General features: G+C 36.1%; 1 protein-coding gene across 2 annotated transcripts; it reads left to right on the top strand.

Annotated features, from left to right (window-relative positions):
• The first annotated feature begins 8,923 nt into the window (after nucleotides 1-8,923).
• LOC143627746 (transcription factor bHLH30-like) lies at nucleotides 8,924-11,303 on the top strand. Of its 2 annotated transcripts, XM_077097504.1 has the most exons (3): nucleotides 8,924-9,010; nucleotides 9,339-9,816; nucleotides 10,756-11,303. In XM_077097504.1, exons 2-3 carry the CDS (start codon nucleotides 9,343-9,345, stop codon nucleotides 11,227-11,229), a joined length of 948 nt encoding a protein of 315 aa, XP_076953619.1. In that variant the 5' UTR covers nucleotides 8,924-9,010; nucleotides 9,339-9,342; the 3' UTR covers nucleotides 11,230-11,303. The 2 variants fall into 2 exon arrangements, with proteins under 2 accessions (XP_076953619.1, XP_076953618.1); XM_077097503.1 differs by lacking the exon at nucleotides 8,924-9,010 and having other exon boundaries at nucleotides 9,193-9,816.
• Nucleotides 11,304-24,271: the final 12,968 nt, after the last annotated feature.

Genomic DNA, 24,271 nt, shown 5'->3' with positions numbered 1-24,271 from the left:
CGAGGCGAACTGTCCCCGCAGCGCGCTATGGATAAGTTCTTCCCGCAGCGCGCTATGGATACAGTTCTTCCCGCGACGCGCTAAGGATTATAGTTCTTCCTGCGACGCGCTAAGAAATATAGTTCTTCCCGCGGCGCGCTTAGAATTGTAGTTCTTCCCGCGGTGCGCTAAGGTTGGTTCTGTCTGCCTTCGCGCTCACGCACTCTTGACCTTCTGTGTCTGCCTTCGCGCGCTCGAGCCTTCTCGCGCTAAACCCTTTGAGTCTTCTTCTGTTTAATCCAGCCGTTTACTTTTGTGATGTCTTATCTTCTGAGCTTTTGACCTGACCTATCTTATGTCTGAAAAGCCACTTTTGGCGCAGCATGCGCACCAACCCCATTGGTTGACAGAAAAAGTGACTGACATTATCTTTTGAGATCTGCTTTTCCCATGCTTGACCAGTACCTTTATCTGACCCTCCCATGCCTGTTTACTGTTACCTGTCAGCTTTTCCTTGTCCCCTGCAGCTGCCATATCTTTTGATATCTTTTGCTTTTGGAACCTTTTTGCTTTTGTTATCTTTTGTTTGATCCTGTTGAAGATCTTTTCCCCTTTTCTAGGGATTGTGTTCCCTAGGGTTTCCTTATAAATAATAATGCTATTTTCTTAACACTACACACACAAATACTTATTATCTTTCTCTTCCTTTGCTCTCTGCCGTTGTCCTCAGTCGCCTCCTCTCTCTGCCTTCGTCTTCTCTCCTGTTCTGCCCTGTTTTCCGGTAATCTATAATATATAATAATTTGTTTAAGTTACTTATTAATTATGCTAACTTATAATCAAGACTTAAAACCAATCGTTAAAACAATAATCTTTAATTATAGGTTAACTTGTGCTTGTTTAAAGTTGGTTCTTGCTTTATCTTTCACCGCACCGTTTATCAAGTGAGTAATCTCGTACCTAATCCCTTTTTATTTTTAATGTTTTGGGATGTTCATGTGTTCATACAAACTTAGAGTCTTAAACTTGTTTATGAACTTTAGTCGCGCAGTATCCCATGTGTTGAGGACGTAGACTTGGCTGTTTATTTGTATGTGTGGATCATTAACCGTCTTGTCGGTCTATTCCGCAGTTCTCATAGTACCATTAGATGAACACGGGAGAACTATCGTTTATGATTTTCTCTTTTGTTTACACTTGCACAGTTTTCTTGTTTTTGTGCTCAATTGGGAGCACGGATTGACTATGAGCTATGAATCTTAGACCTGGTCCCGATCTGATTACACCCTTGTTGAAAACCAGACATACACATGTTGCGCGCAGATTTATTGTTATCTATGTATGGTATTAAACTTGATTTCTCACCAACACGCAAGTGTTTGACGTTTTATTTTAACACATGTTCAGGTTTGCTGTAGCTACATTTGGAGCTTGTGGACACGTAGGACGTTTTTACTTTTGGACCTAGATTAAAATGTATCAAGACAAGTTATTATTGTTCGAATATTTTGTCTTATAATATATTGATTTATGTTGATTTATGTTATCTTGTGATTACGTTGCGAGTGCGCGAATGAATATATTTATTAAATATTGACACCCAATAGTGTCACGAGTAATGAAACAATATGTGGCGCCCCGATGTATAATCCGCCTTTGGTCGGGGTGTTACACAGTTGAGGATTGTCCATTGCTCTTCAGTGTACTTTCTTTGTTGACTGAAGTGTTGGCTGAACTTCTGTTGGAAGTTTGCCCAATCGTAGATGTGGTGGACCGGTAGACGGTCGAACCACGCTCTGGCTGCTCCAACCAGCGTCATCTGGAACATATAACACCACGTGGGTTCCGTCCAGTTGCTGACGGTTGCCCCCGCTATGAATCTGTTCAAATGATCGTCTGGGTCGGATATACGATCATAAGTGTCGATGTTGGACATCTGTTTGGCACTTCTTGGGGCGATTGCTTCCGCAATGTCCCTTGCAAACTTGGATGTTCCCGCATTTGCAGCGGTTGGTCTGAAGGTTTTAGAGAAGTCACGTGGGTTTCCACCCGCGTTTTTTGGTTTGAAGGTTTCTCCAAAATTCCTTCTTGGTTGGAAGTCCGTTTCCTTACGCTTCCTTTTCGCCCTATGGCGAGGGTTTGCGTCGGTGTCGGATTCCTCCGAATCATCGTCCAAGTACTCGCACTCATTGCTCATGTTGAGCTGTTGTCGAGTGCTTCCGAATTCGTCAGCCTGTTGGAGTGAACGTAAGCGTTCGTCCAACTCCGCTTGGAATTCCTTCAGACGTGCTTCCAAGCCCGACACAAGGCTTCCTTCTCATCCGATGACCACGGAGTGGCTTTCCGTTTCGTCCTCGGAGTCGAAGCCGGTCCCGACCCGTCCGTTGCAACTTGTTTTTTCCGGTGGACGCGTCTTTTTGGTCCCGTAGCTTCACTGTGTGATTCTTGTGTCTCCGGAACAACAAAGTTAGGAGACGGTTGTGTGTTGGATGGTTGAAAGCCGGATGATTCTTGCGGCTCCGAATAAAACATCGGTTAGTGCGGTGACGACCATAAATCATCGTCAAGATAATCTGAATCAAGGTTCGGGTACCAATTTCCAGCCATTTTTTTAAAAAAAAGTTGAGAAGATGAATTGATTTTGGGTGAAGGTTTGAAGTTTTGGTATAAAAATGGGTGAAATGGGGTATAATTATATAGGAAAAATAATTTTTTTTTGAGTTTGTTCGGCTCCCAACGGTCAAAAAACCCTCAAATCCCGTGCAGCCCTCTCTCTTCTCCCGCTAACCGGCTCACGCCTGCATTGTTTTTAGCGTTAGCGCCCCGTTAGCGCCCCCGCTAGCTCCTGGTGATGTGGTGTTAGCGCCTGGGGGCGCGAGCAGAGGGGCTCTAGCGCCCCCGTTGAAGCCCCACACCCCTCAGTCTAAAAAAGAGTTCCAAGACACAATCATTACACTACTCTTCACAGGAAACACAAATGAGTTTGGGCGTGGATACTTCTTTTTAAATAATATAATAATATTTTGTTTTCTTTGAAAAGTCTATTTTCTTTTCTTTTCTAACTTTTTCTCAATTTGTAGTAGTAAACGTGAATATCTTTTGATATTTTTTCTAACACCATAATAAATTTTCTTGAAAACTTAAGGTAATAAATTTGAATGATCTAACTAAAACAAATATGCAATGGATGATGGCCTCGCATGCGTTAGCTCGTATATGTGGGTGGGTTTTGTTAAAGAAGAATATATTAATGAGGTTGGTGGTCCATTGATAAAAACAAAGCCAAGATATAAGAATATTTTGAATTTAAGTATACGGATGATAGAAATTTGTCGTTCAAAAACAAAACTAAAACAAATATGAAACTTCATACCCTGATGATTATTTATACATGGTGACTTGAATTAGAAAATATGTGGAAAAAAAACTTACTAAACAATAACCAATATTATATTATTTAGATTAATTCCATTTAAGGTATTAAAGTTATTTATAAATTATAATTGAGTGACTTTTCTAGTTAAAATTTAAAAATACTAAACAATAACCAATTTTGATAATTATATTATTTAGATCAATTCCATTTAAGGTATTAAAGTTATTTCTAACTTATACTTAAGTGACTTTTCTAGTTAAAATTATATGAATGAATACGAGTGATTTTAGGCTGTGTTGTGGAGGCGTCGTATATATATTCATGTCATATGAGTATGTGACGCTCTTCACACCGCCTCGATCAGTTAAGTATTGACCGACGCCACCCCTACAATGGCGACGTTATCCCTTTTTTTTTTTTTTGGAAATCACACACATCCAATCACAATTTATTATTATTTGTTATTTTTGTTTTCTTTTCTTTTAAATAGTTTAATGATTATTATAATGGGGGTAGTGGCAATTTAACCTACAACGTTTAAATTAGAGAAGGCTAATTACGTACTTGGCATCGGCGTAGCGCAATAACCAGCTCTTGCTAGTTATTTACAACACCCAGCCTTATGAGATAACATTTATTTGCTAAGTTTATTATGCAGTTTTATCTCACTATTAAGTTATGTAAATAAGATACTATTATAAACCTTAAATGTTGTATAAAAGCCGCACGTACTTTTTATTTTCATTTTGTTGTATCGCTTATAACCGCTTATGACAAGATTGTGTACATTAAATCATTATGTGCTGGTATTTTTGTAATTATTTATTTCACAATCAAAGTACCAAAAAGGTTGATTTCTTCACGTGAAGGGCGGTCTTAATTATGCATTTAACGAAAGTCAAGCTATCCATACAAGAGAGGGTACAATAGCAACCACAACGTAAGACCAATATTTGTGACTTGCCATATTAATATGGCGAAATTCGTTAAATATATTATGGTCAAGTTAATAATTAAAGTGGGCGAGAAATCCGGACAAGAGACGAGGGCTTCAACGCTCGCGCTTAGCTTCAACGGGGGAAATGATCTTCTAGAATATTAGTTGTTTGGTTATAAACAGAACACTTGTTTAGTTTATGTGCGTGTTTTTCATGGTGTAAATCATCCACCCAAAGGGAGCTCACTTTTTGCTTAATGCATCAATCTTTAACCGACAACGAAATCGTTCCTTTATTTTATCTTTATATTATTTATGTTTGGTCGTTTGATTCACTACACCCGTCTCGAACGTTTATCAAGTGTAAAATCCGTTTGCGTTTTTGTTCCGGTTGTTTGGGACCTACAATTGGTATCAAAGCGGGTTTGAATCAACTTATTCAACTTTGCTCTTGATATTCGGGTTCTATTTCCGCGATTACTCGAACCGAGACGTTAATTTCTTGAAAACACATTGAAGTTTTAAAAATAAAATTTGAAGATCTAGGAAATAAAGTTGGAAATAATCGTGCTAGAAGTTCGTCTTTGTAGATCCGGCGTTTCGGGACCGTTCCGCCATGCGCCAAAATTCCGGCCAGCTTACGGTTCTTTTCCGGCGACAATTTCAGAGATTGGATACGTACACATCAAACTCCGATATGAGTATCGGTTATCTCTATTTGTTCAAGGAAGTCGGTATTTCGGTGAAGAGTGAGCCAAAAACTGAGCTGCGGTGGCGGCTTGTGGTGGGCACTAGTGGTTGATGGTGGCTGCATTTAACGGTGATGGCCGGCCACCACTGATCTTGGTGGTGGTGTTGAAGGATAGATGATTCGACATGTATGGTCGACGGTTGATTCGATTTTTCGGCGCACTTCGATTGTGACGGATCTAGAGAAAAAGGAGGTTATGGTGGTGATTGTATTTGGTTGGAGATGGTTAACCGGAAAGCAGCGCCGGAAACGCATCAGAACCCTAAATAAACATGGGCGGAGGCGGCGTTTTGATGATCGGAAGTGGTGTTGGCAGGTGTGAGTTGACAAGATAAAATGTTTCTGGTGACTGGCAGACTCCGGTGAAGCCTGTTTTTCCTGGCGGGTGACTTCAGATTGCTAATGGTTGTTTACGAAAGAGTGTGATGGCATTTGAAAGATTTTCCGGCCATAAATGATGATGTTTGAAGTGTGACAGTGGTGCACAGTTGTGGGGCAAAGGGTGGCCGGTGATGTCAGATAATTGCATGAAGGTCTAGGTGGCAGCTTACTTTGGTGGTTGCTAGGTTTTGTCTTCACCCGAACACACTTATTATCACACCCCAACCTAAGGCGGAAATATCAGGGCGCGAACCGTTGGTTCACCGTTTACAAGGTACTATCAAACAATTTAAATATGACAATAACTAATTATTTATTTATTTCAAAATTTCAATCAAGTACATAAAGTTTAACAAATTACCAAAATAAATATAAAACGCAAATATCTTTTATTTCATTAACTAATGTCTCTCTACGTGTTTCTTAATCTTAGTTTCAAACAAAATGATAGCCTGCGAATGCGTACAAAATAATATAGATTTGTCAATACGAGGTTGAGTGAGAAAAGTCATTAGTTTTGACACTAATAATAATAATGTATAAGTAAAATGATCAAAATTGATATTGTAAGTATAAATAAATCAAACCATGAGCAAATAAAAGGTGTCAGTTGACCATGCCTCTCGAACACGGTTATGGCTACTAGGACAAAAAAATTGCAAATAATCGTGTCGGTTGACCATTGCCTTGCGAATCAGGCTTTGGCTACTAGGACGGCGTATGATCATACTTTAATATGATTATGATGGACCTCTCCGAATACGATTAAGTAAACAATTAAACAATTAAGCAATTATCATTAAATTGGTAACACACAACAACTCATAGTTTTCTAGTGAGAATAATATATAATATGTAAATACTAATAAGTACACAAGTGTCCCCAAAACGTTTAAAAGCTGTAAAAATAGAGGAATGACTTCTCACATTGACGATTAGCGAATATACTAAGAGATAGAATAAACGAGCAAAGTTAACGTGACAAGTTTTCTGATCCAAACAGACCTGAGACTTATACAAAATAAAATAGAGTCAAAACCGAGAACTAGCCGCTGGAATCATTCCAAACGGATGTCTAGAACTCCGATTATGAGATTTTCAGTAAATAAGAGAGCTGGTATTGACCAGAATCCGAATAGCGAGTCGAAAGTCGGGTTTTGGTAAGTGCACTCAAAATCTCGAAATAAAACTAAAACTCTTCTGGACCAAAATCTAATTTCGATAAGAAGATAGAGAAATCGGATAGTCAAATATTTTGACTATTACGCCCTAAAACGAGCCGGAGAGCAATTGACTGACAAAACCTTATCAATCAGTAAAAATTTATTAAGGGATTTTGTTAGTTGGATAAAAACCAACGTTTTTCATGAAGACAACTTACCTAAACGATGAATGGAACAAGAGATAATCAAGGTCAAAGTAGTCTTGAACATCAAAGTCAAACCGTAGAGGAAAAAATTTGAACAATCATTATGAAATTGATAAAGGAGAAGGTAGATTTCGAGATTAGGGGATGGTGGCAGATGTTTTCAATAGTTTTTAGGGTTTAGAGATGTGTTTTGATCAGTGTTGTAAAACTCGCTAGGCGAGGTCCCTAGGCGGCCGACCCCTTTGTAGGGAGTACTCGGACATGATAAATATAATATAAAATAATTATTAGATATTATATATACGTTAAGACAAGCATAATTCATATAAAAAATAAAAAACATAATTCAAAAAATTCATGTTTTATTGTTATTTTTAATTTTTTTACTAAAAGAAAAAATTGGTGACCGAGTTGACTTTGGAGGCAGAGTAATCCCGAGTACCCCGACTTTTCACCGACTTGGACCTTGGCGAGTAATAGTGACCGAGTTGGGAAAAGACGGCAAGGTTGATGTCCGAGGACCTTGGAATCCGACTTTTACGACATTGGTTTTGATTAAGTATAATGAATTTAACTTGTTTATAAAGTAATCCGTTCGATTAGGAAATGAAATAAGCTATTAATAAGAAAATCGGGTATAACAACTAACAAAATTCGGTTTGGATAACAAGAAAATGAGTTTGGACTTGAAATAACATTTTCTGGAGTTTAAGTTTAGCTAATTTAATCAAAATAGGAAAGAATTGACAAAATTAGTCAATGTAGTTCCTGAAAATGCATTTTTAGCCATTTTAAGCGATTTTAAAAATTTCTAAGGACTATTTGGCATGATTGAAAGTTATGAAAGTATAAAATAAGTTAAATACCAATAAATGCAAGTTTTAAATAGTTTGAAAGATCCGAATTATATTCCCAAATCGATTTAAACATAAACCAATACAAACCAAAAAAAAAAAAAAAAATCCAAGACGTTACACTTATAGTAAGTGGTAACCACAAAATTTTGGTAATAGGTATGATTATTTTATTTGGGCTGGAATATTTTGTCCGGGCCATGTTCTTTGCGGATTAATTCTCTTGGGCTCAATCTGGTCAAATATAAGAGAAGTATTATTTGGATTGACCAAATTGAACTAAGTCAAATTTGTTCGAGTTTTTGTCATTGTTTGACCGTGCTCAAAGTTTGTTATTTCTAAGGCGTTTGAGAAGTTGAATCCGAAAGGTGAACTTCGAACGAATCAATAAGTTTTGGTATCATAATGAAATGTTTTTCAAATTTTACTCACTACACGTGTTAACTCGGTTTGATTGAAGTATATATAGACATATATACATGCACATTCTATAGAGGAAATAGCTTTTTAAGTATATATGGACATTATATACATACACACTATAGAGGAAATAGCTTTTTAAATTATAATAGTTAACGGGAAATTTGTTTGACCGATGAAGGTATCAACAATAAAGGCCACAGACCTAACAAAAGCTACATGCTACTAGCTCCCTTTTCCATCATTATACCCTCTTTCTCTATGTGTGTGCTTTATTCTTCGTTATTGTCTTTGGTCGGTCGACAAACTGTGTGTTTTGTGTTCACTGTGCTCAGCTCGTGTTTCCCCCAAACCACCCTTCTCTCTCACCTCTCATAATGCACTTTCAACCAATCATAATTAAGCAACACATTTAAACACAATACGTATGTGTATAGCATTTATAATATTTATATATATGTGCTCGCATGTGCATGTGTGTGTCATTGTATGTGTCTATCTATATTTAGGTAGGAAGTTAAGAAAATAAAAATTATAATATTTGTTGATTTTTTCAAGTAGAAAAGCACAAGTGTGATAGCTAGAGTAATGGATAGTATGAGACAAAAGGGGTGGACATTAATGCCGTAAGAAGAAAGGAAAGCTAGTGTCCCCCTCTCTCCTCTCTCTACAAAGAGTGTGTATGTATATGTGTGTATTTGAGAGAGAGAGGGAGAGAGAGACCGAAGAAAAAACTAGAAAAGATAAACAATATTTTATAACAAAGGATGAAAAGCTAAAGCCTTTTTTAATTAACTTTATTGTTTACAAGAATAAAAAGGGTCACAACCCTCCACCCCTTCCTCTTCCCACATCAATCTCACAAACCAAAACCTAACATTTCTTGAGAGAGAAACTCATCAAGAATCGGTTTTTTAGAGTGAGAAAGCATAGCATAAGGTGAGTGTCATCCAAGTGTTCTTGCATCCTAAAGAAGTTCTTTTTCTTTAATTACTTGCCATGTTTTGTTTGGTTAATTTCCTTAAGATTTGGATTTAAAAGTGAAGTTATTTAGGGTTTTTTATGACACTTCTCTTCTCAAATCTTTGTTAATTTACTTTTCTACCCATATATATATATATATATGTGTATGTGTGTATGCATCACGCATGCTTATAGAGAAGAGAAGAATTAGTAATAAGTGAAGGTGATCATCATCATCATTATCAGAACCTTCAAGACACACAACAACAAAACATGGATATTAATGATTATTCATATAACAATACTAGGTTGATGTTCCCATCATCATCAGAAATCTCACCAGTCATGCATCATCATCAACAACCATCATCTTGGAGTACTCTACCTCAAGTGTTGCACCATAATAACATCTTCAACCCACTTATTCAACACCCGACCCGAGACCAAGACCCGTTTCTCTTCTCCCAACCACCACCTCCTCCTCTATCATGCTACGGTGGTTTGTTTAACAGAAGTGTGCCAAATGGGTTACAGTTTGCATATGACGGTAGCTCATCGTCGGATCATAACTTGAGATTGATATCTGAGACACTAGGGCATGTGGTCCAACCCGGATCCGGTCCATTTGGGCTCCAAACTGACATGAGTAAGATGACTGCTCAAGAGATCATGGATGCTAAAGCTTTAGCGGCCTCCAAAAGCCATAGTGAAGCCGAACGACGACGTAGGGAACGAATCAATAATCATCTTGCAAAGCTAAGAAGCTTACTCCCAAGCACCACCAAAGTAAGAATTCATTCATCTAGCCATTTTTCTTTTATTATTGTATCATATAAGTATATAATATAAGAACTCTGACGCACATAAACGTTACACGTGAGCTGTGATATCAGATTTTCACTAATGTTAAGAAAACAAATTTTCTTTGTATTCTTTTCCAAACACTATTAAAAATTTAATAAATAAAATATGTTTTTTTAAATAGTGGTTTTGTGCCATATATCCGGCTCCAATGTGACCGTCCAGCCACGTAGACTTTCATTTTGCATAGGAGGTACTTTAAATCAATGAACCAAAATAAAGATCTTGCAAAAACCATTGGAATTGTAAGAATGATTTAAGCTTTTGTTGGTGGTGGGCAATATGGTAAGATAAAGAGGAACCAATGAGCAACTATAAAGATCAATATGAAAATTGTTTTGTTGGTGTTTTTGAAGTCCAACAATTTATGAAAAGAAGACACACTTTCTTCTAGTAATAACAACACCAGACAAAGTAATTAGCATTCGTGTGTGTCAGTGATGACACAAAACACAAACCCTAAGTGTGTGTTTTTACCCATGCCCATGCTTTAAACCCATCATTACAAACACACTTATGATATTAAACTTGCAAGTTACTATTGTTTTGAAATGCTCAACTATCTTTTTATCTCATAAGAACCCACCATCTTTTGTTTTCTTTTTCACATAATCATGATCATTCCACATTCATTCACACATACATTGATAGAATATATATTCATTAAAGAATAAAATCCCTGTTATGAGTATACATGAATATGATCATGTATGTGAATTGCGGAAATTTAAGTATAAAAAGAGTATCACAAATACCGATACATAGTTTACCAACAGTTGTCCGTCTATAAGTTAATCATCAGTGATACTCATTTGTTTAATAGTATTAAAATGATCATTATTAACCTTTTGTTTACACTTTTAGACGGACAAGGCTTCTTTGCTAGCTGAAGTCATACAACACGTAAAGGAGCTAAAGCGTCAAACTTCTATAATCACTGAACAAAGTCCAGTCCCAACGGAGATCGATGAATTGTCAGTGGATAACGCGTCGGACAAAGATGGTAAGCTTGTGATCAGAGCCTCATTATGCTGTGAGGATCGATCAGATCTCTTACCGGAGCTCATCAAGACTTTAAAAGCGCTTCGATTAAAAACCCTAAAAGCTGAGATTACAACCCTTGGTGGGCGTGTGAAGAATGTTCTATTCATCACCGCAGAAGATCACCATTTAACCGGAAATGATGATCAGCAAATGGTAAATTACTCGATAAGCACGATCCAAGAAGCACTCAAACGAGTGATGGAGAAAACAAATGGTGTTGATTCCTCTTGTGGGAGCGTAAAGAGACAAAGAACAAATAGCATCAGCATCCTTGAACATCATAGATCTTTTTAAAATATGCAAGTGACAGATTTAAAGTCATTAACTTGCTAATGTTTAGGGTTTAATTAAGTTTGGTTTGTTACATTGTGTGGGTTGTTTTGCTTGTTTCTTTCTTTTTCATTAGTGTTTTAGCTAGTCTTAATTCATGGGCATGCTTAATATTAATTTGTTCTCGTGACTGAGTGTATGAAGATCAAAAGTCTTACTACATGGATAACTGATTTTTCATATATTTCATTAAAAAGTAGTGATGTTTGCATCAATATAGAAGGGAAACAAACAAAAACTACATGCGGCGGTAGGCCTTTCTGGATCTTCATTTTTCTGTATTTGTAGTTGTTCATCTCAAAAACTTCAATTATTACTACACTTTTTGTTAATCTTAACCTTGTTAGAGGATAATCTATCGATACAATTATTTTCGTCACGTTGAGAATTAAGAAGTAAAATAAACTATAACTTGTTTCTATTTCTCTCTCCCCTCAATCTCTTTTTCTCTCTCTAAACATATGCGAAGTTGGTGGCATATGTCTAATGATGAAAAGGTGACGATGTGGTTTGCATCATCATTACATATGCAAGTACCACGCTCTCAGGTTTGGTAATCCGTAATTTAACTTATCAGTTCAATAAGGCAAGAAATGTGTTGTTTGTCGTAATTAAGACGTGTCCGGAGTACTTTTTTTAGGATTGTTAAGAGTTTTTTTGGGTTCAAGTAAAAAAGAAATTATGAAAATTTCTTGAGCCACCTGTTGGATGAAGGTCAACACTCAGATCAACTAGATCAACTGACCAACTAACATTTTGGTCTTTGGATAGATAGGAGAGAAACATGTGTGTGTGTAGATCTGATACGAGTTTCCTCTCTTGTGGGCTAGGGGAGTACGTAGTGTTTTCACAGTAGTCCAGATTGCGTTAAAAGCCGTTTCATGCAAAGTTACTAAACACGAGAAAGCGTGTCTTGACAACCAATTCGTGTTTATACCATTTTCTTTTGATACCTTTGGTTAAAGCTTGAGGCTGTGGAGCTACTTAGTGCTATCCAACATGTCATGAATTGTAATGTTATTAAACATCTATGAATTTTATTTTTAAACGACTTTGTTGTACTGTCTAAAACGAGCTAGCGGCGCAATTTGTTGTCTTTTTCCTTCTATTTCAATGTAAACATGACTCTTGGATGAATGCAAAATATAAAAATAAAGCATGTCCCTCAAACTCAAGATTGCTACTATGCGTATATATTCCAGATCCATGAGAACATGTACGGTGTAAATGTGATTATTCTTTCACTTTCATTATGCGTTTCAGTTCTTTATTGTTTTTATCACTTTTCATCATTTTTTTAGTTCGGATATCTATTTAACTTGTATAGATTTTCCGTGGGGCATTATTGATTTATGTTCTCTTGTAATTATAAGTACGGTTATCTATTTGGAAACTATTAAGATCAACCAAATGAAACACAAATGCATATAAATGAAAATCATCTAAAAGGGCACAACGCCACAATCGACTTCGCTCCATGTTGTTGAGCCGCCTTACATATTAGAAGTTAATCCTGAAACAGGTTATCAAGAAAGTTAAAAGTTGAAGGGGCTAAGTGAAATTATTTTAGTATGTTTGTTTTGGTACGTTTCTTTAGGATGGTAAGAATATCAAGTATTATTTAGTTTTCTAGAATAACTTAACTTATTTTGCAAGATGTTTGTTTAGTATAAATAGATGTGTTATGGGTCATTGTAAAAGTGTCAAGAACTATAATAAATCAGAGAAAGAGTCAATCTTGGTTGAGATCAAACTTTGTGTTCGTCTTCTTGGGCCTGATTTTCCAATAATTGGTATCAGAGTGGTTTGGCTAGAAAGCGGTTTTAAGAGTCGTTTTTGAGAAAGGGGTGCAGCCCGTTGCTGCGGTATGGGGCTAATAAGAAGAAGTCCAAAAAGACCTATGAGGATGGAGGAATGAATTCAAGAAAGGCAGGAAAGCAAGCACACGAAGCGAAAGCAGTAGCCGTGAGCAAGAAGGAACCGGGTTCATAAAATAGTAGTTCGGGTAAACAGGTAAACAAGAATGCTTTTCTTGATAAATAAAAAGAAGGTAAGTAAGAAGGTAAACGAGAACTCATTTCTTGAAGAAGGTAATCAAGAACACGCTTCGTGAAGTAAGAAAGAAGGTAAATCAAGAATTTGTTTCTTGAAAGAAAGTAGAAGGTAATCAAGAACTTGTTTCTTGAAAGAAGGTAAAAGGCAATCAAGGGTCAGTTCTTAAAGAAAGAAAGAAAGAAAGAAGGCAGTCAAGAGTCAAATTTAAAGAAAGAAGGTAGTCAAGAGCCAGATCTTGAATAATGAAGGTAGTCAAGAGCCAGATCTAGAAGAATAAAGGCAGTCAAGAGCCAGATCTTGAATGTAAAAGAAAGAAAGTAAGTTGATCCTCTGATCAGAAGAAAGAATAACATACACAAATCAGGTTATAGTAGGAGATAATTCGCAAGAATTTAAGTAAGAAAAAGAAACTCGTTTCGAGTTAAAGAAAAAAAAGAATAGGTAAGAAAGAAAGAAAGAAAGAAAGAGAACATGTCGGATTAAGGATTAAGAGGGAATATTGAAAGTTAATCCTACAACATATTATCAAGAAAGTTAAAGGGGCTAAGTGAAAATATTTTAGTATGTTTGTTTTGGTACTTTTATTCGGTATGGTAAGAAAATTAAGTATTATTTAGTTTCCTAGAATAGGTTAACTTGTTTTGCAAGATGTTTGTTTAGTATAAATAGATGGGTTATGGGTCATTGTATAAGTGTCAAAAATCATAATAAATCAGATAAAGAGTCAATCTTGGTTGAGATCAAGCTTTGTGTTCGTGTTCTTAGGCCTGATTTTCCAACATTACGCGTCTAAGCAGGTTTATAGTTTCTAGATATGAATGTAGGTCTCCTAAAAACCGGATCTAACATCGAACTGATTGTTCATGATAAACGATCGAGACGGGTGCGATGAAATCAGCGATCAAACAAATAATACAAAGATATAAATTGAGCGACTCCATAATCATTAATAAAAGATTGATAATATTAAACGAATCGATCATACCACAGGTGAGCTCCCCTTGGATAGTTGATTAGATCTTCAAAAACACACACAAACAAAGACAATGCAACTCTCTATTTATTGCAAAAATAATAAATATTGTAGAGGCTCCCTCCTGTTGATGCTAAACGCGTGCACCAAAGCTCTCATCTCGGATCCAGATTTCTTGACAACTTGACCTTTGATTAACCAATATATAAATAATGATTTTTGCCACATCGATATCACAAGTCACAATTTTTGGCCTTACAATCACCCCCTTGACTTATGATATCAACTGTTTAACCGTGTCACACATCTTCACGAATCCCCCGATAAATTGAAACCTCTTTGTTTTAATTCACCCCCTCAACGTATGACCCACCTAATTACAATCATGAAGGAGTTCTCGCTTCTTTATCCATCTCGGATCTTAAGCTATATAGGTTGAGATGAGCTCGAACATCCACAAATCGATCTTGAATTATCGGCTTCAACGATCGAACGACAAAACTTATTATTTCCTCTTCAAATCCAAATCCAAATCCAAATCCAATTTGTTCGAAGTTCACCGCACTGATGCAACTTCTCGAACGTTTTGAAAAAAATATAAATAATAAGTTTTGAACACTCAGTCAAACTATAGCAAAAACCCGACCAAATTTTATTTTCTTTGGTCAACCTAAAAGACAAACGATTTTTCGGTCAAAAACCATTCCATATAACCTGCCAAAAAATAATCCAACCCAAAAATTAATCAGCTGGTCCATTAAAAAATAATTTAGCAGACCAAATTAGTTAAACTTGTAGCCCAATATTTAAGAATAATCCAGCAGATCCACAAATAGATTAGACCTATAGAGGTTTGATGAAAACCCAACCCAAAAAATATCTAGGGGCTAGGCAAAATGAAGACACAAAACCTAGCAACATGTGTGGCCGCCAACAACAAAGAAGAAAGGTTACCGAATTAGGGTCCCGGCGCCGCTTTCCCTTGAATCCTCCCCGGCGAATCACCCCCATAACCTCTGACGTCTCTAGATCTGTCACTGGTCGTCCACCCTAACCGTCATTATCCATCTCGTCGTCACCGACATCCACCCTTGGCCGGAAAACGGATAGCCGACCACCGGAAAGTCTATCCTGGTTCTCAACCACCGTCACCATTAATACTCACCACCACCAATAACCATATTCTGGTATCATCACCCACCGAACATCAACAACGACATCAGAGACGAGCTCCCATGAGTCACCATCTGTCGGAAAACCGATTACAGTGGCTGGCCACCTTTACCAAAAAAGATATCCCGTTCAACAACATTAAACGTCGTCATCATCACCAGCCACCACACTTAGCCATCAACTAAGATGGCCACAACCACCGTTGTTCGAGCGAGGTTACCAGTCACCCTCCGCCACCTGAGCGAGGTCACCAGCCACCCATCGCCGGAAAATCGACATTACCTCTTAAACTTAGTCGTGAAACTCCCAAATCTACAAAGACGAATTTCTAGCACGATTATTTCCAACTTTATATCCAAGATCTTCAAACTTTATTTCCAAAACTTCAAGAAATTAACGTCTCGGTTCGGGCAATCTGTAAGGCCAAAAATTATGACTTGCGATATCAATGTGGCGAAACTTATTAAATATATCTAAGGCCCCGATCCGATGTCCTACATTGGGTAATGGATTTACTCATGAACTCAGTTTGTTATAGTGGAAGCACATACGATTCTACAGTGGAAACTAAATTACATAACAACTTCTTTCTCTAACTAATCTTCAATATGGATAGTCTCGTACGCACCTCAAGCTTGCCACGTCATCACAATACCTGCATGCATACTAAAAGTCAGCTATACGCTGAGTGAGTTCTAACGTTTCTTTCTTTTCATAACATACGATTTATAAATAAATCACATCTTTCGAACATTTATACATAACGTAACCTTTCTCATTCATTATTTACTTTATATATGTCTATCAATCATTCCATAACTATATTCATACACACTTGCTTATAACCGAGCCATATTTCCTTGCTCATAACCGAGCCTCCTATTCTTGCTCATAACTGAGTTGTCTATTCTTGCCCATATTCGAGCCATCTTTCCTTTCTCATAACGAGCCATATAAAGTTAGAGGGATTTTCCATCCTAACTTATTGTGCATGCATAAGGCCCGCCCGAAGGCTCTACGCATGAACATATACCCATTCTTCTATGCATAGAATTCATACACATTTACATTCATGTACACATTCTACACAAATATTAGTAGGGTTTGCTCCCTAACTCTTTCCATTTTATCAACTAACATTTCAGTATATATATTAATAAATTAATATATAAACACATTCTTACAATATATACATCATTAATTAAAATTACGTATACCAATTCTTTCACATACGAGTATGCATACAACCCCAAAAACGTTTAAAAGAAAAATGGGACTAAAACTCACCGTGATCCTGTTAAGTTCAGCGTAAATAGTAATCCCCTTCCTTAGTGGTGCACGACTAACTGTTTAACCTATATATTCGTTAATTAACCGTGTAACTAACTAACTAACTAACTAACTAACTAACAGATCTACTTAAATTTGTACTTTAGTTATCTAGTGTACTCGATAGGCTAGGCTCGTTTGTTTGGGCTAACAAATTAAACGGGGTTACTTTGTTTAACGATGGTCTTTATTTCACGTTCATTCTCTTCACTTATATATATATATATATATATATAGGCTAAGTATAAAATGAAAACTTGAGTTGTGAAAACTCTAGAAATTCATTCTTAACCATATGTTTTTAATTAATGTTTAAATCTTGTGGTCACAATTAAAGTGAATAAAAACTATAAATATAAATATAACTTTTTTTCTCTCCTGAAAACATATATAAAAATTAGTAAAAAAATGTTTAAAAAATAGCAAAACATTTTTTTTAATGTTTCGATGTTTTGTATTAAATGTTACAACATATATTACATGTAACAAAAAAAAAACGATGTTACATAGGGTTTTCTCGGGTTTTCACAACTCTAATGAGTTTTCATTTTAACCTTACCCTATATATATATATATATATTCTTAACCGGATCATTTATCTTTAAAAAGCGTCGAGACATACGGAGGTGACGAGGTTGGTTAGTTTTGTTTATTTTGTTGGATCATATTTGGATAATTTAGGGGAATAGGCCAAATCAGCCCTTGGGCTTGGCTATATTAGGCCCAACAGATTATAGTGGTATTTTGCTCAATTGTATAAGTCCAGTTGCATGGAGGCCCAATCCAATCGCATGACCCAAGTCTAATTGAATCGCATGGACCATATCTAATCGCAGGATGCAAAAATGGGTTATGGCCCAAGTCTAATTGAATCGCATGGACCCTATCTAATCGTATGATGCAAAAATTGGTTGTCGGAACCGGGTTTTGAACCCGTGACCTCTCCCGCTCACCATACTGCCTTAATCACTCCACCATCCAACTTGAATGTTATTCTCTTCATTCCATTTCCTTATATTCTCATTTCTGCTGCTTCCTTTCTTTTCCTCTTTCTTTTCTTTCTCTTTTTCCTCCTTTCTTCTTTCCTTTTTCCTCTTACGATGGAGCTGTGCTAGCTCCTACTTTCATTTTATTTCAATTATATTATTATTATCATTATTATATTATTATTATTTCTAATGGCACATGATTTGCGTTGCTACACTTTTATTATTATTATTATTATTATTATTATTATTATTATTATTATTTCTTCATTACATTCAACCAAGATCTAGCTCGTTTTGGATAACGTTCGAACCTTTATCGATTTTTAAAGCCCGGTTTAGCTAGATATTGAATCCTATATACGAACCGAATGTAAAGGAACAAGCTTTTAGTTATGAAACGTACCTTAGACGAACCGGTTTGAATCAGTTTCTCGAACACGGCCGAATCTTGGTTTCTTGCTTGTTACGATGCTCGAACACCAACGACTTCGTTCTTCCTCGGATTTGGATCCGAAAAGGAAGAGAGTATTTATGTGTGTTGGTAAAAATGGAAAGTGTGAGATCTAGGGTTTAGAAAATGTTTAAGAGATATTTATACCCTAAGCCCATAGACCTTAGGCCCAAAGCACTCCTAAGTCCATACTTTAAATTCTAGGTCCATCTTCTATTTAAGTCTACCACTCTATTATATTACTAGCTTTAGAACCCCGTGTATTACACGGTATAAGTTAATGTATAAATTACAATAAATAATTTAATACAAATAAAATAGAAGATAATTAATGTAAAAGCAATACCACTAAAAGCAGCATTTAAAACAATGAGTAATTTAGACCTGAAGGATGTAGTTAAAGTTTTTCATAAAAATGTTTCAATCCATACCCTAAACCCTAAATCATCAACAAAAAAGACATCAGATTTTCCTTTTTGAACAACTTTCATGATATCCTTATAAACACATTGTTGTTCAACTGTCATAATAGTCTTATACTAAATATAAAAATTGGAAAATTTGTCTATGGTTTTTAAGACTTATTAAAGATTTGATATTTGTAAAAAGTAAACAAAATTATTATAGTTTTCTTCAATATGAAGATGTCTCAAAAATTAAATGTTAGTGTATTCTTTAAAACAAATTCTTTTATATACATTTTAATTTTAAAGAAAATATCTTTATGACACGTAATTATTATATATATTAATATTTTTTTTATATTAAGCATGTTTATAATATAATTTATATCATTAATAATTCAAAATTAATATAGATTGACCAATTAATACGGTATGTTGAATTTATAATCAATACTATATTTAGAACAATGATTTTTTTTTTTGTTTTCCATCAATAGAAGAGAAGTAATTTAGGCGGGAATTTGATAGTGAGGGTTAACCTCAGAATGCCATATGCCCAGATTATTTTCTTTTATTAGTATAGGTAAATTTTATTTAATTGCCAACACATAATAACGCTTAATTAAATAATAAAAATTTTTATTTATTATTTTCAAAAAGCCGGATGTTACAATATATTTTAGTTAACCAATCAGTCAATGACTCAATGGCAAACAATCCAGATACGAGACTAGAGCCTCGGTGCACACGATTATCTTCAACGGGGAAGTATCTTCAAGAAGAAATGTCTTTTGCTATAAATAGGACTTTCTTATTACTTTTATTGTGTGTGTTTTCATGGTGTAAACCACCCACCTAATGTGAGCTCACCTTGGGTGGGATCAGTGTTCATTTTTTATACGAATCTTTTACCGATTACGAGATCGTTTGTCTTTTATATTATTTGTCGACCGTTTGATTTCACCACACCCGTCTCAATCGCTTATCAAGAACAAATCCGTTTGTTTGTCGGATCCGGTGTCGAGACCTGCATAATCGCGGAATTAGAACCTGGATATCAAAAACAAAGTTGAATCAAATGATTCAAACCCGCTCTGATACCAAATGTAGGTCTCCTAATAACCGGATCTAACATCGAACGGATTTGTTCATAATAAACGATCGAGACGGGTGCGGTGAAATAAAATGATCGAACAAATAATATAAAGATTATGTTGAACGACTCCGTAATCAGTAATAACAGGTTTATAATATTAAACAAACCGATCTCACCCAAGGTGAACTTGTAGGGCCAATATTATATATTGTTTTTAGGATTTTATATGTCGTTTTATTTTGCTTTAGTCGGTGTAGTACGTACTCGGTACGTTTATTTTGTAGATTTATTATATAAAGTTTAGAGAAATGGGGACCCTATATACAGGGCACTTTACCTATTTCTCCATAACTCTTTCACAACACAACACTCACTTTGGAAATAAAAGAAGTTTCTCTCTCTAACTTCTTCCTTTTTCTTCTTACTTTCTAGAAAATAAACTAAACAAAACTAAGATCCCAGATCAGAGTGTCGTTGGTAATTTCAGTTAACCAACAACACGGATTGATCCGAGTCAAGTCTTGAGATCCATCTAGAGGACCTATTAGTGGTATCAAAGCTTTCGGCTCGACTTTTTGTGGTTTTCGGGTCAAACTTTTCGGGTTTTGATCTTAGTTTTTGTTAGATTTGAGGTTGATTTCGTGGTACTCATCTCTTTTGGAGTCCCTTACACCTTGGAAATACACGAGAATCACCAAATCTAAGTTTTTAGTGTTTTAAATTTTTGTGTCCGAGCTCAGATTCGGCTTAAAAACTCATATCTAGGCCGATTTATTGATTTTTAGACTAAAGTCTTTTTGACTTTTTGGAAGTTTGAGTGTTATATTCTCAAAAAAAAAAATCGCATCGGGTATTGTAGCAGTCGCTTCCGAGGTACTGTAGCAATCGCTTCGCACGGGGGGGGGGGGGGGGGTACTGTAGCAAATCGTTTCGCTTCGCACGGGGGGCACGGGTACTGTAGCAATCGTTTCGCACGGGGGGGGGGGGTACTGTAGCAATAGCTTCGTACGGGTACTGTAGCAAATCGTTTCGCTTCGCACGGGGGTACTGTAGCAATCGTTTCGCTTCGCACGGGGGTACTGTAGCAATCGCTTCGCGTCAGGGGGGGACTGTAGCAACTCATGCGAAACACTGTAGCGACTCGGGCACTGTAGCAAAAAAAAACCTTAAAATTTTTTCTCTTTCTAAAAAAAAAAGTCTTACGAACCTGAGCTTGGAGGGAATCTGGATATGGGAGAAAGCCAAAAGACAATGTTAAAAGGAGAATTCGACATGTTTATGCATGTTCAAGGAGAACCGATTGCCTCTCTTATCAACAGATTTGAGTCACTCGTCACTAAAATGAGAAGTGTCGGTATCATCAAAGGTTTGTCTGAGATCAACATGAAGCTGTTGAATTCACTGCCGTATACATGGAGCATCAATGTGGTTACCATCAAGAGAACCACAAACCTATATACCATGACACTCTCAGTTGGCTTCTACCATCAAGTCTTTTGAAATAATGGAAGATAAGCTCCAAATAAACAATCAGTCCAAAGAACATAAAGTTGGGACAAGTAATAAAGTTGGGACAAGTGTTGCAGGTGAAAGCAGTCATGCATGTCCTATCATTCACGAAACATCACCTTGCGATGAGGTAAACCACAACTTATGCACGCAGGCTTGCATTAACAAGGTTACATATTATAGATATCATCAAAATGAAGTCTTGAAAGAAAATGCAAAACTTCGTGAATTAAATGCTGAGTATGTAAAAGCCGACAAGATCTACGTTGAAAAGATTAAAACTCACTATGATGATGTAGCAAATCTTATACTAAAAATTTTTCAAGCTAAACATGAAGTAATAAATTATTTAAACATAATTTCTGAATTAAAATATGAAATTGAAAGTTTGAAACTTGATGCTTCCGATAGAAAGAAAGAAGAAAAGTTAGTCGAAAGATTTGAAGCATTATCTGAGAAATTATATGATTTTATTGGAGCCCAGAGAAGTACTAAAGTAAAAGCGGGGCTGGGGTACGATTACACTGCCGTACCACCACCTTTTAATGACAACTATACCATTTTGCCCCACTTTAGCTATAATACTTCTCCCGAGGAAGAAATGGCATACGGGGTTGGTAGAACACCAAAACCAGTGAAATTTGTTCCCGTGGTGTCACAAACTGCTGCTCCAGTCCCATCATCTGATAAATCTAACATCAATGTATCTTTTGAAGCTGGTTGTGTAGAAGAAAGTGGGTCGGTGGAAACGGACACGAGTTGTGTTTATGAAACCGTTTGTGATGAAACTTTTGTTGAAAAATGTGTCAATGAAAGTAGGCCTGTTGAGGTGAACATATCAAGTTGTTCATCATCAAGTTGTGAGACTGAGGATAATTCAAGTGAAAGTAAAGTTTTTGAAAATGAAAAAGCAAGTACTTCTTGTAAATATGTTCCACCAAATAAACGATCATATTCTCAAAAAACCAATCAATCAACAAATCCTCAGCCATTCAACTTCTATGATAACAACTACTATGGTCATTATCAACAAAATTTTGTTGATCCTTATTACACAAATGGGTTTTATAATCATGTTCCTTTCCAAGGATCACCTTTCCCACCACACCAACCACATTATAGTTCATATGAGTTCTATGGCACTCCTAGGAGAAAGTGTTGTTTTGTGTGTGGTCACTCTCCTCACCTTGCAAGACATTGCAAGCACTGGTTCTAGCAACAGCTTGGCGGCTTAGTCAGTCCTCAAAAGGAGCTTTTAGTAGCCCTGATTCAAGGACTGATCAAGCTGATAGTGAACCCAGTAAAATGGATGTGAGATCCAAAATAAATAAAGTAAAACAAAAAAAAGAAACCTTTTTGGAAAACCAAGAAGGATAAAATCAAAAAGGATCCTAAGACTGTAAAGTCTGAGGATTCACCAAAAACAGTTTCAAAATCAAAAAAAGAAAAGTCCAAAATTTCCAAAACCAAGGAACAAGTTTTTACTTGGATTCCTAAGGACTGTTCTTCATCAAGTGAGGATCCAACAAGAAATAAATGGTTTTCAGGAAATAAAATCAAGTTTGGTTGATTTTCGGTTGACCTTCCTGGGACAAAACTATCCCGGGAACCCATGTCTATTTGAATGCTTAGTGCATGCAGGGTCAATCAAGGAGGACTATCAATAGTATTAGGTACTTAGATAGTGATTGCACCCGACATATGATGGGAGACGAACCCTTGCTATTTGATGCTAAACCATTCGATGGCAGATTCGGGTCTTTCATAAGAGACATTGGGAGGACAAACTTTAAGGAATGGAAGCCTTGTTTAAATGGTTCAACAACAACTTTTTGAGCGTTTCTCAAACCAACCTCGTCCAACTGCTTCTCTCAAGTGATAGATCCAGCATCAGCTGTTGGATCTCGGTTTGAATCTCTTCAACTTTGTTATACAATGTGATAATGCATGCTTAAGATTGTCCATCTGACAACAACTTTGCTGACCTTTTCACTAAGCCATCGATCATACCCGATTTGAATTTATGGTCGAATTGTTCGGCATGATTAATTTTGATTAAAACAGCCTATCTATCTTTTTGTATATAAAATTGTAAATATTTTTCTAATATGTTACAATTTTAGAGAGAGAAAATGAGTTAAAATTAACTCACAAAAAAGATTTTCAGTTCATCCTAAGAAAAGCAAAAACAAATCATTTGATTTACCAAAAAGATTTTATATTACTTTTAAGAAATTCTAAAAGGAATTGTCCCGTTTAGAGGGAGCTCCTGCTTAGAGAGAGTCGGATAATTAAAATTTTCAAAATTTTGAGAAATTGATCCAACCATTGGAAAATGATAAGAAATTATCTCTAACGATTCTAGCACATGAAAAGAGCAGATTAAAAGCCAACAAGATCATTGCTTGATGTGTAGATAGGTTTGACAAATGAGTACGTGTCATAGTGATAAAAACCTAAATTCTTGCCGGTACTAATGGTTAGACGTTTAAGAAGTTGTTGCATGATTCCGGTAAAGTATCAATGAAGGATGAAATGTAATTAAACATGTCATACCCAGGCCTCTCTTTACCTGATCACCGTTGTCTTATTGCCAGTACTAGTGGTTACACGTTTAAGAAGTGGTTGCATGATTCCGGTAAAGTCATATCAATGAAGGATGAAATGTAATTAAACATGTCATACCCAAGCCTCTCTTTACCTGATCACAGTTGTCTTATGTAATCAAGTGTCAATTTTAATTTTCCTTGAGTCAGAAAAAAGAGTCAGGAAAAGAAAAGAAAAAGAAAAGTCAAGAAAAAGAAAACAGAAAAGAAAAAGGAAAAACCAAGAAAAAGAGTTAGAAAAAGAATCAGTTCTAGGAATTTTAACTTCTGCTTTATTTCTTCATTTATTTTGATTCAAGCCTTGGACTTTCTCTTTTGTAGTCATACAAGATCTGATTGTTAAGGCCCTGAATCTTCTGCTTTATTTTAATTTTCTAGATCGAGTCAAGTGTACACAAAATAATGTACAAAGTGTCAAGTA

This window comes from Bidens hawaiensis, unplaced genomic scaffold (assembly GCF_021521415.1).
Source record: "Bidens hawaiensis isolate Kalapana, Puna unplaced genomic scaffold, B.hawaiensis_p1.1 tig00004733_1, whole genome shotgun sequence".
NCBI classification, from domain to species: domain Eukaryota; kingdom Viridiplantae; phylum Streptophyta; class Magnoliopsida; order Asterales; family Asteraceae; genus Bidens; species Bidens hawaiensis.
The sequence above is the reverse complement of the archived record's forward strand: the minus strand, read 5'-3'. Positions and strand labels throughout refer to the sequence as shown.